An 18,718-nucleotide genomic window follows, 5' to 3' on the forward strand; every position below is an offset into this window, starting at 1 on the left:
CCTGAGGGCCCCGGGGCCCGGCCTCACGCTCACGCCATGGCCTCCCCCAGCGGGGGAGGGGGGCTCGGCCGCGCGACGGTGCGAGCAGGGGGCGGGGCCGGCCGGGACAGTCAGCGGTGCAAGGCCCGGTTGCGGGGGTGGGGCTGCATCAGGGGCAGGGTCCGGGTCTCCACTCCTGGCCCAGAATTGCTCCGAGGAGCCGAGCCAGCAGGCAGGCGCGGGGCACCGGCCGGGCACCCGTCGGCGGCATCCAGAGGTGGGCGTGGGGTGGGTGCTCCCGGGGTGCAGGCAACAGCTCCCTAGTCTCCGGACCAGGGAGAACTCCACGATCTGGGGTCCACTTCCGGGGTCGCAGTTCACTCGCTTGGGGCTCCGCGCTCGCCCGGCTTCTGCCGGTGCCGGCCTAAGGAGGAGGCCGGAAGAAGGAGCCGCGAACCGCCAGCCTGCAGTGGCGCATGCGCCCAACGGTTCCAATTGGGACCCGGAAAAGGAAAACTTGACGGCATGAATGCGCAAGCGCAGAGAGGTGATGGCGCGGTAGGACGCGAGGGGTGCCCTTTGGGCGTGCGCAGAATCCAGGACTAAAGCAGGTTCGAGCGTAAAAGCGTTTGGGCGCATGCGTAGACCCAGGGGTTGCCAACCGAGGGGTAGACGACTGGGCGGAACCAAAGAGACAGTTGAGTAGCCATTGGGTAACGGCAAAGTAATTGGTGCACAGCTCTTCCAATGAGTTACAGGAGGCGGGGAAAATGTGGAGGCGTGGACTCCCCTAGTAGCAGCGAGAGTGCTGCGCTACCGAAGCACGCCCCTCTCGGCCCGCCCCCTTTAATGCTGGACCTCGTACGTCACGAACATTTTTCTCTCCCAGCGGCGTCTACTTCCGGGTCAGAGCTCAGACCTAGGGTGTAGAGAACAACCTTCCGTAACAGGCAGGAATAGTCGAAATAGGATAGCATCGTCTTTCTTAAAGTGACAGGCTCAAAGCAATTGGGGAAGCCCTATCCAGAAGTTGTGAGGGCGACTCAGCTATTCTGAATCCAATCCTGGGCAAAGTTCTGGACAAGTCTCACGTTTCTGCCAATGAGGAAGGGATATGAAGAAGCAGATTGTTTCCCAGGTGAGGAGAAGAGGAGAGCCTTAGACAATCCACTCCAAGAGCCTGAGGTGCAGCCAGTTTCGTCTGTCCTCCAGTCTTCCCCACCCCATCCTACTAGCTCTGCGAGGCAGAGCTTTCTCGTCCTCATATCATATATGAAAAGAATGGCCGGGCGCGGTGGCTCACGCCTGTAATCCCAGCACTTGGGGAGGCCGAGGCGGGCGGATCACGAGGTCCGGGGTTTGAGACCAGCATGGCCAACATGGTGAAACCCGTCTCTACTAAAAATACAAAAATTAGCCGGCCGTGGTGCCACGCGCCGGTAGTCCCAGCTACTCGGGAGGCTGAGGCAGGAGAATCGCTTGAACCCGGGAGGCGGAGGTTGCAGTGAGCTTAGACTGCGCCATTGCATACCAGCCTGGGCGACAGAGCAAGACTCCGTCTCAAAAAAAGAAAAAAGAAAAAAAAGAAAGAAAGAAAATAATGAGGCTCAGAATCGATGGATCGCACAGTCCCACAACTTCGCAGCCAAGACCAGACTCGGGTTCACCCCCTTCCCAAGTGTGGTTCTGTAACCCCGTTTTGCTGACGCCGATGCGGATGCAGAGGGCAGAGATGGCCCATCCTTAGCAGAGACCAACCTCCACCCTAAGCAGCAGAGCACGCAGCTGGGGGCTTTTCTTTCTAGATCTCAAAAGCCTGCTGTGATGGGGGATCTGGTTCTGCCGTTTCCCTCCTCTGCCTCTCCTGGCCCGCCTACCCGGGAACTCCCCGCCTGGAGCCTCTGGGAGGGGAGCGGTGCAGGCCGCCCGCGTCATCTGATGCTGTTTCCTGCAGGAGGGAGAAGAGCGGAAAAAAGTGAAACTCCACCCTCCACCTCTGCCTCCCGCCCCCGGGGCCAAAGTACAAAGGGAGGAGGAAGAAGGGAGCGGGGTCGGAGCCGTCGGGGCCAAAGGAGACGGGGCCAGGAACAGGCAGTCTCGCCCCAACTGCGGACGCTCCCTCCACCCCCTGCGCAAAAAGACCCAACCGGAGTTGACGCGCTGCCCCTGGAGGCCCCACCTTACACTTGGCGGGGCCGGAGCCGGGCTCCCAGGACTGCTCCAGAAGCGAGGGAAGCTCGGGTCCCTCCGAGCTAGCCATGGTGAGGCGCCGGAGGCCCCGGGGCCCCACCCCCCCGGCTTAACCACACTGCCCTGGGTGCCCTCCTCCAGAAGCCCGAGATGCGGGGGGCCAGGAGACGACACTCCTGGCTCCCCGGAGAGGCGTGGGTCTGGGGCTGAGGGCCAGGGCCCGGATGCCCAGGTTCCGGGACTAGGGCCTCGGCAGCCAGCGGGGGTGGGGACCACGGGCACCCAGAGAAGGTCCTCCACACATCCCAACGCCGGCTCCCGGGCATGGAGCCCTTGAAGAGCCTCTTCCTCAAGAGCCCTCTAGGGTCATGGAATGGCAGTGGCAGCGGGGGTGGTGGGGGCGGTGGAGGAGGCCGGCCTGAGGGGTCTCCAAAGGCAGCAGGTTATGCCAACCCGGTGTGGACAGCCCTGTTCGACTACGAGCCCAGTGGGCAGGATGAGTTGGCCCTGAGGAAGGGTGACCGTGTGGAGGTGCTGTCCCGGGACGCAGCCATCTCAGGAGATGAGGGCTGGTGGGCAGGCCAGGTGGGTGGCCAGGTGGGCATCTTCCCGTCCAACTATGTGTCTCGGGGTGGCGGCCCGCCCCCCTGCGAGGTGGCCAGCTTCCAGGAGCTACGGCTGGAGGAGGTGATCGGCATTGGAGGCTTCGGCAAGGTGTACCGGGGCAGCTGGCGAGGCGAGCTGGTGGCTGTGAAGGCAGCTCGCCAGGACCCCGATGAGGACATCAGTGTGACAGCTGAGAGCGTTCGCCAGGAGGCCCGGCTCTTCGCCATGCTGGCACACCCCAACATCATTGCCCTCAAGGCTGTGTGCCTGGAGGAGCCCAACCTGTGCCTGGTGATGGAGTATGCAGCCGGTGGGCCCCTCAGCCGAGCTCTGGCCGGGCGGCGCGTGCCTCCCCATGTGCTAGTCAACTGGGCCGTGCAGATTGCCCGTGGGATGCACTACCTGCACTGCGAGGCCCTGGTGCCCGTCATCCACCGCGATCTCAAGTCCAACAACAGTGAGTTTCTGGGGGCATGGTTGGGGGTGGCAGGGGTCTGGTACACACCTGCTCCCAACCTTCCCCTGAGCCTAGCTTAGGGTCTACTGCAGGTAGGAGCTCCCACCCTAAGGGGTCCCAGCTGACCAGGGGTGCCCATGGGCTCAAGGTAGCCCCCAAACAGAGCCCCAGGCACCCAGCAGAGTCTTCCTGCCCCAGCTTCAGAAGTCCTTGACCCCAGCCTGCAGCTGCGGTTTGGACAAGTTAAGAAATTGGTATCTCTCAGGTGGGTCATAAGCATCCTGCCCAGCCGTGGCTCCCAAAGTCCTCTGGAAGCTTGTGCTCCTCATCTTCTCCTCCCCTAAATTCATATTCGTGGAGGTTGGTGCTCTGTCCTCCCCTCCCGTCGTCATGGGCAGCTCCTCCAGAACAGATATCTCAGAGAGGGAAGCCCTCCTTGGCAGTCAAGGCCAAGGCCAGGGCTGGAATTCTGGCCTAGCCCTCCCTGGCTTCATGACCTCTAGCTGGTTACTCCAACTCGGAGCCTCAATTTCAGAATCTGTAAAAAGGGAAAATGAAACAGCTCAACAGCCTGGGCAAGCCCGACCTGCAATCCCCAACCCGCAGCGGGTCCTCAGCCGTGGAGACAGACATTTGAGGGCTGGATCGCCAAGAGGGCCTAGCCTGGAATCAGTGCTTGGGGTGGGAGTGCTGGGCTAAGGGAGACTCCATCTCCCATCATTTCAAGCCCCCCACACGCTGCCCATCATGGCCTAAGAGAAGCAAGTGACAGCTTCAGAGGGTTTCCTGGAGCACGCAGCATTTAGAGAACGAAGGCATGGAGGCAGGACCCAGCACACAACAGGGACCAGGAGCAGGGGCCTCCTAGAGCCCAGAGTGCAGGCTGGAAAGCAGCAGTAGGAAATGCAGGAGGGGCCAGGCTCAGTGGGGTCACTGGAAAAGCATGAGACATTCTTAGAGGGGGGTCAACGTGGATATTTTGAGCCTCCTAGCCTGGGCTGACCATGGACAAGGGGCTTGCAGGAAACAGAGTGCTGAGCCCCAGATATCCAAGTTCTTGCCAGGGCTGGAGGAGCCAGGGGAGGCCTGCCAACCACCCTACCCACTCTACTCATCCCTGGTAGGGTGTGGTTCCCACCTCTCAGCCCCAACCCTGGGATCTAACTATCTAGGGACCCCCACTACCTGCCCCAATCTGAGGGGGATTCCCCGAAGGCGCAGGGGGAGGGGACTCCCATCTTCTGTTTTTCCTCCGTTTTCTTTCCAGAAAAAATGGAACAATAGCCCAGGCCCCTGCTCCCCACCCTCCCCACTGCTTCCTGCGTTTCCTGCTGCCCCTGAGCCGGCTTCCTGTCCCTGCTCCAGCCCCTGCTCCCTCCCTAGCCCAGCTGCCTGCAGGGAGGAAAGAGCTGGGGGTGGAGGGTTTGCGGGAGGAAGGCGCCTGGAACTGCTCCCCCACTCCCCTCTAGTTCCCCTGCTTCCCTCTCAGAGTCTGGGAGGTGGTGGTAAAGGGCAGGCAAGGTGCTCTCAGCCTCCCTGAGCCTGGCATTTAACCTTGGAGACCCCAGTCCTAGGCCCATGTTGCCGTCTGCGGGACTGGGGTGGGGGGAGTCCCTGGGCTGGGGGGGGCACAGGCAAGAAACAATGGCATGATTTTCCTGGACAATGGGGGCCTTGTGAGGAAGCCTGGCGGGGAGAGGAGGGGGAATTCTCCAGGCCCACGAGTCACAGGACTGACCAGCCAGCCTAGCCTGGGCCTGACCTCCCCCAGTTCTCCCCAAAAGGACTCCCCCTCCCAAGTGGGAGACCTGGCCCAGCCCTCCCAGAAAGGAGAAGTAGGGACCACGGGAGGGAAGCGGAAGAGGCGTGAGCTGCCCAGGCCACTCCCGAGCCCCACAGAGGCCAGCCCAGGGAGACAGCTGGTGGCCAGGTCCCTGTCAGAGGCCAGGGAGCCCTAAAGGGGCACTGAGAGCTTCCCCCAGCTTCGGGGTCTCTGGCCCATTCTCCTCTGGGTGACCCCTGACCTCCCATGCCTGGGATCTACATCAGACACCAGAACAGCAGTTTGAGTTAGGACAGTTGAAAGCACAGAGAGGAGCTTGGAGAGGAAGCAGAGGATGGGGCTTAGTAGCTGGCAGAGCCAGGAGCGGGGAGATAGCAGAAAGGCCACAAGTACAAAGAAGTCCTGAAACTTTGGATGAGTTGCTGCCCCTCTCTGGGCCTCAGATTCCCCACCTGAAAAAGGTGGAGAGTGGCCACCCGGCCTGAGATACTGGAATAGCACTTTGCCAGTCTGGGGTGCCACAAGTGGCTAGAAACCAGGCCAAGAAGCAGCAAGTGTTGCTTTTCAAAGGGGAAGGTGGGCCCTGGCACCAGGGGAGGTGCCCATTTCCACTCCACCCACTGCCCCAGCCTGCTGTGTTTCCCCTTTGGAATGAGCTTGTCGTGGGGGGCTTGCTAAATGCTCAGGTCCCCAGCCTCCAGCAGCCAGACCGGAGGCTGTTGTGAAGTTGGCAGTAAGAAGTGACAGAGGAGAGAGAGGAGGGTGGAGATACGATAAGTGCTTTAGGATAACTGGCCTTTAGGATGCTTCTGCCAGGTGGCAGCCCCCGTGCAAAAACTTTAAAAAGTGTGGTCTTGTTTCATGCTCGTGACAGCCATCTGAGGAGGGTTTTGTTGTCATCCTCAGCTTGATAAAGTGTTCAGGACTTGGCTCCAAGGTCTGGCTCAGAGGAGTGGGTAGATTTTGAGACCGTTCTCTGGATTAGGAAAAATTGCAGAAAATCTACTGGGCATGCCGGGATAGTAAAGGTGGTCATGGAGGGCACCTGGACATCAGGTAGAGCTGCTGAGCCAATTTGTCTGGCCTGGAGTTGCAAATGTGGAAGATGCCAGTGGGGAGAGGGAGCTGGTACCTGGAAGAGGCTGAGTCAGCCAGGGGCAGTGGGCAGAGATTGAGGAGAGGTCATGCTCTGAGAAGCACCAGCGCTGAAATGGCTGAAGGTGGAGGACACAGAAACAGAGCCAAGCAGCCAGGGGCTGTGGGGGCTGAGGACGGTGGGGCAGCGGGGACAGCTGGCAGCAGTGCCAGATGCCTCCTCAAGGCCCAGGTGGCCTGGCCAGCAGCAGGATCAGGGCTTGTTGCTTCAAGCCCTGAAAAATGAGCACCCTGGTTCTGCCACCTCCTCTGGGAAGTCTTCCCTGACTCACCAGGCTGTATTAGGTGCCCTTCCCATCTGCCCCACCCCCTGTGCCCTATGCTGCCCCCATGACAGCTGTGTCACACAGGGCAGGAGAGCTGAGAGGTGTGCCCTGACATGGGTCCAGAAACATGGTTGACTTGATATCGCTTCTCTTCCACAGTGCAGTTGGCTGTAACCAGAAAAGTAAAGGGGCCCTTCAGACCCTTCATGACTCTATGACTTTGTCCTCTTTCTATTCCTCGAAAACTTCTCTCATTTGAGCCATTCCTGTCCTGGTGAGAGATTTGCAAGTTGCTGCTTCTCCTCTTTGTACCAAGTATGGTGGCCCCATTTGGGTTAAAGCCATGAGCCCCTGCCAAGTCTGACCATCCACGCCTACATTTACCCCAAGCTCCTCCTCTGTGGCCAAGAACCATCACTTTCTTGGACCCCACCCTTTCTCTTCCCTTCCAGCTGCATCGGTAGGTATCTTTTGGAGTCTTTGCCTTGGGAGTGGCTGCATTTGCCACAGTGTGATGTGGGCACTAGGGGCCTGTGGTACCTGCTGGGCTTCTTTTCTCACCAAGAGCTTCCCTCTTGCTCCCCACTCCAAGGGGGGTTCTGATTCACGCTCCTGCCTCAACAAAATGACAGGAGATTCACAGATCTCTCTTGAAATCAAAGCCATAAATGCCCAGAGCTGCCACCTTGCCAGTTTTGCTTCAGTGTAGTATTAGGGAAAAGCTAGAACACTGGTTTCAGAGCCACACAGACCAGGTTGTAATCTCCGCTGTATTTGTTGTATGACCTCTGCGAAGTCATTTCCCTGCTTGGTTTCCTCATCTGTGAAACGTGAAAAATATTATTTAGCTCATAAATGGTTTTGAGTGCTGGGGTTGAATGTGAAATGTTTGGCCTTGGCCAGGTGCAGTGGCTAACACCTGTAATCCCAGCACTTTGGGAGGCCAAGGCAGGCAGATCACCTGAGGTTGGGAGTTCGAGACCAGCCTGACCAACATGGAGAAACCCTGTCTCTACTAAAAATACAAAATTAGTCGGGCGCGGTGGCAGATGCCCATAATCCCACTACTCGGGAGGCTGGGGCAGGACAATCGCTTGAACCCAGGAGGTGGAGGTTGCAGTGAGCCAAGATCACGCCATTGCACTCTAGCCTGGGCAACAAGAGCAAAACTCTATCTCAAAAAAAAAAAAAAGGGAAAAGAAAAGAAATGTCTGACCTCAAGTAGGTCCTCAAGATCTAGACCAAGTCACCTCTGTGCCCCCAGGACCCAGCCAGGATGTCTGTCAGATGAGTTTGCTCCCAGCTCTTACCCTGTCCCCACCACCTGATCCTGGAGCATCCACAATCTGGCCCCTCTTCTCTAGTTTTGCTGCTGCAGCCCATTGAGGGTGACGACATGGAGCACAAGACCCTGAAGATCACCGACTTTGGCCTGGCCCGAGAGTGGCACAAAACCACACAAATGAGTGCCGCGGGCACCTATGCCTGGATGGCTCCTGAGGTTATCAAGGCCTCCACCTTCTCTAAGGGCAGTGACGTCTGGAGGTGCGAACCTCGGTGGGGCTGGACAGGGGCTGCTACGGGGCTGCAGAAGGCAGAGGTGGCTGCCTAAGTCTAGGGCTGGGCCAAGTCCAGGGACAGGGACCCAAACCACTTGGCTCCTAGTTGCTTTTGGGTGAAGTGGCAGTAAGGGGGTGGGGGTTGGGAGAGAAAAGGGAATACAGACCTGTTGTCTCGCCCACAGTTTTGGGGTGCTGCTGTGGGAACTGCTGACCGGGGAGGTGCCATACCGTGGCATTGACTGCCTTGCTGTGGCCTATGGCGTAGCTGTTAACAAGCTCACACTGCCCATCCCATCCACCTGCCCCGAGCCCTTCGCACAGCTTATGGCCGGTAAGAGGACGGGGAGGGCAGGTGAGGTGCAGAGCTCCCTGGCCCAGGACACGTCCACCCATAGACCCCTTCTTATTCTGTCCCCGCTGCACGCCGTGCCCCTAGACTGCTGGGCGCAGGACCCCCACCGCAGGCCCGACTTCGCCTCCATCCTGCAGCAGTTGGAGGCGCTGGAGGCACAGGTCCTACGGGAAATGCCGCGGGACTCCTTCCATTCCATGCAGGAAGGCTGGAAGCGCGAGATCCAGGGTCTCTTCGACGAGCTGCGAGCCAAGGAAAAGGTGCGAGGAATCAAGGGACCCAGGGTTGGAAGGAGTGTCTCCCCGATCTCCCTGGGGCAGAGTCGGGGCGGGCGCTGCCGGGATTGGTGCCAGGCTGACCTCTCCACCTTCGCTGTCTCGGGCGCAGGAACTACTGAGCCGCGAGGAGGAGCTGACGCGAGCGGCGCGCGAGCAGCGGTCACAGGCGGAGCAGCTGCGGCGGCGCGAGCACCTGCTGGCCCAGTGGGAGCTAGAGGTGTTCGAGCGCGAGCTGACGCTGCTGCTGCAGCAGGTAGACCGCGAGCGACCGCACGTGCGTCGCCGCCGCGGCACATTCAAGCGCAGCAAGCTCCGGGCGCGCGACGGCGGCGAGCGCATCAGCATGCCACTCGGTGAGGGGCGGGCCCCGGGGCGTCCCCCGCCATTGGCTGCGGGGGTGGGGGTGGAGCCAGGCCTGTGTGCTGACCGCGCTGGGATTGGTTTAGGGTGTTGTGGTTGGGCCGGTGAGATGAAGGCTGGGAGGGATAGGGCCAGGAGTGTTTTTTTCTGCCTGTGGGCGGGTTCTGGCGGAAACATTTGCATGTCGGTCTGGGAGTGGCTGCGACCGGGAAGGGGTGGGGTTCACGAAAGTTCTGGGAAGGTCTAGGGGGCGGTGTGGGCCGGCGCCAGGGCACCTCCGACTCAGACGAGTAGCTTTCCTTATCCAGAACCAGGGGCTCAAGAAAGCGGTGAGGCTGGCCACAGTCTCATAGCCACCGTGCCGCTCCCTGTGTGGCCTGGGAGCTGGCCTTGGGCCCCTGCAGGTTGGGGTCCTGGCTCTCCTTCATCACAAACCTGAACCCTGCTCCCCCCAACCCAAACCCCAGACTTCAAGCACCGCATCACCGTGCAGGCCTCACCCGGCCTTGACCGGAGGAGAAACGTCTTCGAGGTCGGGCCTGGGGATTCGCCCACCTTCCCCCGGTTCCGGGCCATCCAGTGTAAGAAACTTCGCCTCTCATGCCCCTCTCCGCCCCCCAGCCCCATATTCTCTGTCAGACCTTATCCTTGGAGGTGGATCCCACTCACTATCCCCTCTCCCTCCCCGCCCCCAGGCTCCATGCCCTAGGTCTAGCCTGTTACCTCTGAACTCCCCAAGCAGCATTAATTTTACTTATTTTTTTTAGTCAAATAATTGTATGATACTATGTACTACTAATTTTCTAAATGCTTTGCTAATATTAATTTCGTGCAATAATTCTATTAGGTAGTTATTTTTATTGTTAATCTAAGTTTTATGGATGAGAAAAGTGAAAAAAGTAACTTGCTACACAGTAAGTAGAAGAGCCAGAATCAAACCCAGGCAGTTGGTGTCAGTGTCTGTACTAATTACTAAGCAGCAAACGTCAGCTGAAGGGCTAGATGAGATGCCCCACCCCACTGTTGGCCCCAAGACCCAAACCCACCCAAACCTTGCCCAAAGCTCACCCTGGGAATGGTACAGGGCCCAGCCTGCTCCCCATACTCTAAAGGTTACCCCTGAAGACTGACTGTGATGATGGAGGAAGGATAAAGATTATCTCCGATTTCATCGGTTTCCCCTGCAGTGGAGCCTGCAGAGCCAGGCCAGGCATGGGGCCGCCAGTCCCCCCGACGTCTGGAGGACTCAAGCAATGGAGAGCGGCGAGCATGCTGGGCTTGGGGTCCCAGTTCCCCCAAGCCTGGAGAAGCCCAGAATGGGAGGTGAGTACCTGAGTGCCCCCCAAACCCAGCGTCATCTGCTTTCCCCAAGTCCTGAAATCCCTAAAGCACCCCTCCTTGCCTTCCCATCACCAGGAGAAGGTCCCGCATGGACGAAGCCACATGGTACCTGGATTCAGATGACTCATCCCCCTTAGGATCTCCCTCCACACCCCCAGCACTCAATGGTGAGTGGCCTTCCTCCCCCGGCAGGATCTGGCTGAGCTCCTTCCGTGGGCACCTTGGGGAGGCCATGATAGGCTAGCAGGCAAAGCAGGAGTCCTGCCCTGGTTGCTCTCATTCTAGAGACTAGGAAACCAAGGCTGAGACAAGACAGAGCCGATCCTGGAACCCAGGTCTGACCTACAGGCCCACGATCAAGCGGCATACAGCCCAGGCCTCGGCTCGGGGCCCAGAGTCTCATCCCCTTGTTCAGACCTGGCCTGCAAGAAGGCTCTTCCCTGGCCCTGTGGCAGCCCCTGTGCCTTTAGCAGGCTCCAGGGAGAAAAGAAAGACAGGAAGCCCACCCGGCATTTGGTACCCAAGGGAAGCTGGACCCAGATGAGGGAAGGAATCAGCCTGTGTGGGGTGGAGCCAGACAAGTGTCAGCCACACTGTGCTTCTCAGAGTCCCTTCTGGGAGCCTGTAGGTGAAGAAGAGAATGAGAAGGCCGAGCAGGCAGGATCCAGGACCCATTCTCACCACATCCAGGATAGCTCAGGGCCTTTCTGTTCTCCACGATGGTAACTGCCCTACTGTGCCAGGCATTCCCTCCAAGCATTGATGAAGAGGGGCTACTATTACCCCATTATGCAGATAAGGAAACTGAGGCTCTGAGAGGTGAAGTAACCTACCTCAAACCCCCAGCTGAGGATTTGAACCCAGAGAGGCTTCAGCTCCAATGCTCTCGTAGTGAGCTCAGAAGCTTTCACTTGAAGAAAGGGTTTCTCACGTACAGACTGCTTAGGAAGCCAGAGGGTCAGGCAGAGAGCAGGGTTCCAGCATCACAGGGAGGAGGGCTTACTCAGCTCAACACTGCCCAGCTCTGACTGAGGCCAGAAAGTTACGGCCTCCCTTGCCTGTGGGTCCCTGTGCCAACCTAGGGACCATCCTCAGAGCCCCCACACCTGCTGCTCACAGCCAGAATGTAGGACCCGCTTAGCTGCTCTCAGAAGAGTCCTGTTCAGCAAGCCATTTAAACTCACTCTTCCCATCCCACCCAGCCCATCGCCTCTACCATTCCCTGAGCTACACTCGATAGTTGTAACAATAGCTAACCTTTGTTCGTTCTCTTCTATGTGCCAAGCAGTTCTGTGAGGGGAGTAATAGTATTGGCCTCATTTTACAACAGAGAAAACTGAGGCACAGAGAGATTAAGTGGTTTGATGTAAGGCACCCAGTAGAGCAGGGATTTGATCTGCTCTGTCTGTCTGACCACAGAGGCAGAGCCCTGGGCCTCCATCCGCCCCACCATTTGCTGCTCCAGCAGCTGCGCTGCCCCCAGCATCTGTCCTGCAGGGACCGAACTGAGAGCTGGAAGGCCAAGGAGGCTTCTTGAATTCACTTGCTCTAAAATGTACCAGGCCAGATGGGCCAAAGGAGAACTTGAGAGCCTGTCAACCCAGGTGTGTAGGCTGAAGCAGGTCCTGACTGTTCCATAGAACCCTCTGGCCCTGAGCTACCAGAAGGAGGGGCACAAGGGGCCTGGGCCCCATCGTTCTCAAGCTTGCCCCATGTTTTTTTATCCAAAGAATTTGTTAATTATTTATCAAGAGAAACTACTTATTAGCCCATATATTCATGAATAGTTCAGGTCAGTGAAAAACTTCTAAGTAATTCAACCCAAAGAAATTCTTCATATTCCAAAATCACTTTGCATTCTGAGAGATAGCAGCCTTCCTCATCTCCTCCAAATATTTCATGGCATTATAACTTCTGTAGACATCTGTGCCCGTAGAAATCTGAAATGCCTTCTTTCTTGGTCCAGCCACAGCAAACTGAGAGAGCTATAGCCCCCAGGGATACAGTGAATGCTCCCACAATATGAAATTGCAGATGTGTGGCCAAAAGGCCACATGTCTGAGGTTTCGTGAAAGCGCTGGAAACCATGGTAGTTACTGTTCTTGATAAGTATGTCGGCCTCAACACCAATGCCCTTCCTGGCTGATGAAGAAATGGATTGCCACTTGCCCCGAAAGGATGTCAGCTGCCCAGCTCAGTGGCTGGCTGAGCATCTGGTTCCCCTAGCCCAATCCCACACTCCACGCATCATCTGGGTCCATGAAAGTACATGACATTGACCTCACAGCCACCCCCAGAAACCCAGCTAAGAATCAAGTAATGGGGCTTCACAGAGGTACCAGACCCTGTGAGATGGTCCCCGGCATAAGCCACACCACTGGAGAGTCACACACACCCCCCCCACCCTGCCCCCAGGGGGCTGTTCTGGTCCCTGGAGAGCTGGCTGCAAGGAGTGGCACGTTGGCAGGGTGCACTCAGCTACACTGATAGCAACTGCCCTGTGAAGCTAGTTGCCTTGGAGCCAATAACTGCGTGGCCGTGTCCTCCCTGTGAGGCCTCACGGAAACAGTTTCGCCTCTATCTATCTATCTTTGGGTCAAGAAGAGTCACGCAGCTTTCTCCTAAACAACAGAGTTGCTAACTCTTGCTGCCAGGAAGCTTAGAGGCAGATTCAAATCCTAGCTGGATTACGTTGACCAAGTCACTTACCCTTCAGAACCTCAGTTTCTCAGGCCATTGACTGCAGGAACTTCTGTTCACTCTCATTTTGTCTGCTGGACCCTATCTTCTCTTCCCTTTGTCTCATTTCTCTTTTATCTTTTTAAAGACAGAGTCTCATTCTGTTACCCAGGCTGGAGTGCAATGGCATGATCATGGCTCACTGCAAACTCTGCCTCCCAGGCTCAAGTGATCCTCCCACCTCAGCTTCCTGAGTAGCGGGGACTACAGGTGCATGCCATGCTTGACTAATTTTTGTATTTTTTGTAGAGATGGGGTTTTGCCATGTTGCCCAGGCTGGGCTGAGCTTAAGTAGTCCACCCACCTCAGCCTCCCAAAGTGCTGGCATTACAGGTGTGAGCCACCACACGCGGCTTTCTCTTGCTTTTTTTTTTTTTTTTTTTTTTTGAGAAGGAGTCTTGTTCTGTCACCCAGGCTGGAGTGCAGTGGTGCGACCTCAGCTCACTTCAGTCTCCACCTCCCATGTTCAAGCAGTTCTCCCTCAGCCTCCCCAGTAGCATGTGCCACTATGCCCAGCTAATTTTTTTTTTTTTTTTTGAGATGAAGTGTCATTCTATTGCCCAGGCTGGAGGGCAGTGGTGCAATCTCGGCTCACTACAACCTCCACCTCCCAAGTTCAAGTGATTCTCCTGCCTCAGCCTCCCAAGTAGCAGGGATTACAGGCATGTGCCACAAGGCCCGGCTAATTTTTGTATTTTTAGTAGAGATGAGGTTTCACCATGTTGACCAGGCTGGTCCCGAACTCCTGACCTCAAGTGGGCCACCTGCTTCAGCTTCCCAAAGTGCTGGGATTACAAGTGTGAACCACCGTGCCCGGCCTAATTTTTGTATTTAGTAGAGATGGGGTTTGACCATGTTGGCCAGGCTAGTCTCGCACTCCTGACTTCAAATGATCTGCCCTCCTTGGCTTCCCAAAGTGCTGGGATTATAGGCTTGAGCCACCACTCCCAGCATCTCTTGCTTTTTTTTTTTTTTTTTTTTTTTTTTTTGAGACCAAGTCTCGCTCTGTCACCCAGGCTGGAGTGCAGTGGCGGGATCTCAGCTCACTGTAACCTCCGCCTCCTGGGTTCAAGCGATTCTCCTGCCTCAGCTTCCCAAGTAGGTGAGACTACAGGTGCGTGCCACCATGCCCTGCTAATTTTTGTGTTTTTTAGTAGAGACAGGGTTTCACCATGTTGGCCAGGATGGTCTCGATTTCTTGACCTCGTGATCCGCCCACCTCGGCCTCCCAAAGTGCTGGGATTACAGGTGTGAGCCACCGCACCCGGCCAACTCTTTCTTTTTTTTAAACATGATTTCCCCTCTTCTGTTTAAACTCACTGTAAATGATCAGTTCTTCATCTGCGAAGTGGGGGTGATAATGATAACCTCGTTGTTGGTGCAAGGATTATAAAAATGGATTCTTCATCAAACAAGAATTTGCTTTTTTTTTTTTCTCGAGACGGAGTCTCGCTCTGTTGCCCAGGCTGGAGTGCAGTGGCGTGATCTCGGCTCACTGCAAGCTCCGTCTCCTGGGTTCATGCCATTCTCCTGCCTCAGCCTCCTGAGTAGCTGGGACTACAGGTGCCTGCCACCACGCCTGGCTAATTTTTTGTATTTTTAGTAGAGACAGGGTTTCACCGTGTTAGCCAGGATGGTCTCGATCTCCTGACCGCATGATCATCCCACCTGGGCCTCCCAAAGTGCTGGGATTGCAGACATGAGCCACCGCGCCCAGCCCAGGGATTTGCATTTTAAGAGCCAGGCATCAACATGTTAAACACTGCCCTGACCTCATATGATGAAGGAGGCAGACTCATAAACAAGTCCAGTAGCACCTGTATGAGGCATAACGTGAGCAATAACTATGCAGGTTCAGGGAGATTCTGGGAGGCCTTCACAGAGGAAGTGACATCCCAGTGGGTCTTGGATGGTGCATAAGAGGTCACTGAAAGCCGAGGTGGGAAAGGTCAGCCAGCCAGAGTGAATAGTGTGTGCACAGGCATGCAGCTCACCATACCCAAGGAAACGGCAACCTGGCTGAACTCCGAGAAGAGTTGAGAGCCAAGGAGTGTCAGGACTGGGGCTGCGGACAGGGGCCAAGGCACATGGGTCAGTAGATGTTGATTGAATGAATGAGTGAATGAAGCTGGAAATGATGGGTAGTTTTTAAGCAGAGACCTGTCTTTAACAGGTTTACATTTTAGAAGGATTCCCTTGTCCCTTCAGTGGCAGTGGCCGGGGTGGGAGTTGGGTGAGGTAAGAGGCAGAGAGTCTGAGTAAGGGTTGGGGCTGACAGAAGGGACTGTGAGCTGAGTCCTGGTTCATACTAGAAGCTCATTTTTCCCAGCCTTGCATTTCTTCCTCCCAACATCCAACCCACCGTTGCACTCCAGGCAGGAGGGGAAAGGCAGAGGGACAAGGCCAGGGAGGGTTTCAGAAGTCCAGCCAAGGAGGCCAGACTTTCTCCTAGTGACAGTGGAGAGCCATAGCAGTTTCTAGAGCCAAGGAGGGATCTGACAAAATCAGGGCTTGCGAGAGCCCATCCTAGAGTCCTTTGTCTTTAATGAGGGGTTCCCCATCCCTGCCCAAGTGATCTAGAATGGAGTCAGGCCAACCCTAGACTGGAAGGTAAGACACTAGTGTCTTGAAATCTAGGGCAGAGTCTGGTTGGGAAATGGTAAGGAGCAAAGGTTTTACTGCCCTTGCCTGGGTGAGGCCGGCTCCACCTTTCACTGGCTGTACAGCTCAACCTCTCTGAGCCTGGAACCCCTGGGGCATGAGGATCAGACAACATAATGCCCCTATGCCATTCAGCTCAGGCCTGGCACAAATACGTACTCTGTAAATTAGCTGTGACCTTGGGCAAGGTACTGACCCCTCTGAACCTCATTTTCCTCCTTTCTAGAATAGAGACAGGGATTTATGCCCTCAGGGCTGCCAGGTACCTTAGAGTTGACTGTGTGCATCTTACAAGCTACAGCTGGAGTGGGGGTGGGTGGGCAGAAGGGACAGGGCTGCCAAGCCAGGAAGCTGGTGGGCACAGAGCACAGGGCGCCGGTCCCAGTCAGTGGGACCTGCCATGCCCCTGGGCCTGGAGGTTGCCCCTGGCAGGCCATGGAGGCCCACCGTGACCTGGCCCCAGCCCGCCTCCACTGGGACTGCCCATCCATCTTTGGGGTCTGGGGTTGCTGGCTGCCATTGGGCTTTGCTGCCGCTTCCTCCACCTGCACTGCCCTCCCCTCCCAGCGCCCATCTTGTGAAAGGCCAGAATGTGGGTGTGTGATGGGGAGGCCGTGGGACCTGTGGGACCAGGGAAGATGCTAGTAGAGGGCAGAACTCAGTCCTTGTTCCAAGACCACGGAGAGGTCTTGGGCCGTCACCCGGAAGATGCACCGGCCATGCCTTCACCTGTGCCGCCTCCGCCCGCAGGTAACCCCCCGCGGCCTAGCCTGGAGCCCGAGGAGCCCAAGAGGCCTGTTCCCGCAGAGCGCGGTAGCAGCTCTGGGACGCCCAAGCTGATCCAGCGCGCGCTGCTGCGTGGCACCGCCCTGCTCGCCTCGCTGGGCCTCGGCCGCGACCTGCAGCCGCCGGGAGGCCCAGGACGCGAGCGCGGGGAGCCCCCGACAACACCCCCCACGCCAACGCCCGCGCCCTGCCCGACCGAGCCGCCCCCTTCCCCGCTCATCCGCTTCTCGCTCAAGACGCCCGACTCCCCGCCCACTCCTGCACCCCTGTTGCTGGACCTGGGTATCCCTGCGGGCCAGCGGTCGGCCAAGAGCCCCCGACGTGAGGAGGAGCCCCGCGGTGAGTGGCCTGAGGCCGGCCTGTTTCGCAGATGGCAGACGGGGGTTCCCAGGGAGGGAGGAGTGGCTGGTGGGGACATGCAAGGAGGCAAGGACAAGACCATAGTCAGCAGCTGGACCCTGAACCAGGCACTCGGGGTACTGAAGACGCATGTAGGGAGCAGAGTTCTAAGTTCAGCTATCAGGTGGTCCAGGCAGGTGGGGGCGATGCCTGCTGTGAAATAACAAGTAATTGGGCCAGGCGGTGGTGCATGCCTGTGATCCCAGCACTCTGGGAGGATCACGTGAGCCTTGAAAGGTTGAGGCTGCAGTGAGCGGTGATCACGACACTGCACTCCAGCCTGGGCGACAGAGCATATATGTAGTCATAATAGTAGCAAACTCCTGGCTCCTTACTTGTGCCAAGTACTGTTTGCAAGGCTTTCCCGAGATGGTCTCATTTAGTCATAACAACCAGAGAACTAAGTGCTCTTAGATGCCCATTTTTAGATGAGGAAATTTAAGGCACAGAGATTAAGGGACCCACAGCTCCCACAGCTAGTAAGTGGCAGAGCCAGGATCCACATCCAGGCCAGCCTGCTCCAGAGGCCTCACTCCTAACCATTACAAAAAACAGAGGCACCATGGAGCAGGAAGAGCCGTGGAAGTTGAGTCAAGTAGGTCACTGTGCAGATGGGGAAACTGAGGCCCAGAGCAGGACAGTGTCTTGGGGACCTCAGCAGTTGGGGGTTGCCTGACCCTGTGCCCCTCCTATATCCTCACAGGAGGCACTGTCTCACCCCCACCGGGGACATCACGCTCTGCTCCTGGCACCCCAGGCACCCCACGTTCACCACCCCTGGGCCTCATCAGCCGACCTCGGCCTTCGCCCCTTCGCAGCCGCATTGATCCCTGGAGCTTTGTGTCAGCTGGGCCACGGCCTTCTCCCCTGCCATCACCACAGCCTGCACCCCGCCGGGCACCCTGGACCTTGTTCCCGGACTCAGACCCCTTCTGGGACTCCCCACCTGCCAACCCCTTCCGGGGGGGCCCCCAGGACTGCAGGGCACAGACCAAAGACATGGGTGCCCAGGCCCCATGGGTGCCGGAGGCGGGGCCTTGAGTGGGCCAGGCCACTCCCCCGAGCTCCAGCTGCCTTAGGAGGAGTCACAGCATACACTGGAACAGGAGCTGAGCCAGCCTCTGCAGCTGCCTCAGTTTCCCCAGGGACCCCACCCCCCTTTGGGGGTCAGGAACACTACACTGCACAGGAAGCCTTCACACTGGAAGGGGGGCCTGCGCCCCCACACCTGAAACCTGTAGGTCCCCCCAGCTCACCTGCCCTACTGGGGCCCGACACTGTACCCAGCTGGTTGGGAGGACCAGAGCCTGTCTCAGGGAATTGCCCGCTGGGGTGATGCAGGGAGGAGGGGAGGTGCAAGGAAGAGGGGCTGGCCTCAGCTGTCACCAGCACTTTTGACCAAGTCCTGCTACTGTGGCCCCTGCCCTAGGGCTTAGAGCATGGACCTCCTGCCCTGGGGGTCATCTGGGGCCAGGGCTCTCTAGGTGCCTTCCTGCTGCCCCAGCCAGGGTTGGAGTCTTAGCCTCGGGATCCAATGAAGCCAGAAGCCAAATAAACTCAAAAGCTGTCTCCCCACATGTAGCCTGTCACCTTTCTTGGAGGTAACCAGGTGACCCAACCTATCATACAACTCTGGTGTCCTGATGCCCCAACAATAGGCAGTTGGATGCCTTGTACTGCATGCCTCTCCTGGGACCAAATCCACCAGCCTTGGTCAGTCATTCAAGGCTCTTCTTGGCCAGGTGTCATCACAGCACTCCTGTCATCACAGCACTTCGGGAGGCCGAGGCCGGCGGATCACATG

General features: G+C 57.5%; 1 protein-coding gene across 1 annotated transcript; it reads left to right on the forward strand.

The window, feature by feature from the left end:
• The first annotated feature begins 1,898 nt into the window (after window positions 1-1,898).
• MAP3K11 (mitogen-activated protein kinase kinase kinase 11) lies at window positions 1,899-18,489 on the forward strand. Its single transcript, XM_054440679.2, has 10 exons — window positions 1,899-3,232; window positions 7,801-7,981; window positions 8,181-8,329; window positions 8,435-8,610; window positions 8,738-8,981; window positions 9,456-9,569; window positions 10,176-10,311; window positions 10,405-10,496; window positions 16,480-16,854; window positions 17,618-18,489. Exons 1-10 carry the CDS (start codon window positions 2,494-2,496, stop codon window positions 17,953-17,955), a joined length of 2,544 nt encoding a protein of 847 aa, XP_054296654.1. The 5' UTR covers window positions 1,899-2,493; the 3' UTR covers window positions 17,956-18,489.
• The last annotated feature ends 229 nt before the right edge of the window (window positions 18,490-18,718 follow it).

This window comes from Pongo pygmaeus, chromosome 9 (genome assembly GCF_028885625.2).
Source record: "Pongo pygmaeus isolate AG05252 chromosome 9, NHGRI_mPonPyg2-v2.0_pri, whole genome shotgun sequence".
NCBI lineage: Eukaryota > Metazoa > Chordata > Mammalia > Primates > Hominidae > Pongo > Pongo pygmaeus.

Excerpts from the sequence above, each read along its gene's own strand:
- MAP3K11 (XM_054440679.2), top strand. The coding sequence starts at position 2,494 with ATGGAGCCCTTGAAGAGCCTCTTCCTCAAGAGCCCTCTAGGGTCATGG. Across the intron at positions 7,982-8,180 it reads AAGGGCAGTGACGTCTGGAG|TTTTGGGGTGCTGCTGTGGG; the intron begins GTGCGAACCTCG and ends TCTCGCCCACAG. Across the intron at positions 16,855-17,617 it reads ACGTGAGGAGGAGCCCCGCG|GAGGCACTGTCTCACCCCCA; the intron begins GTGAGTGGCCTG and ends ATATCCTCACAG.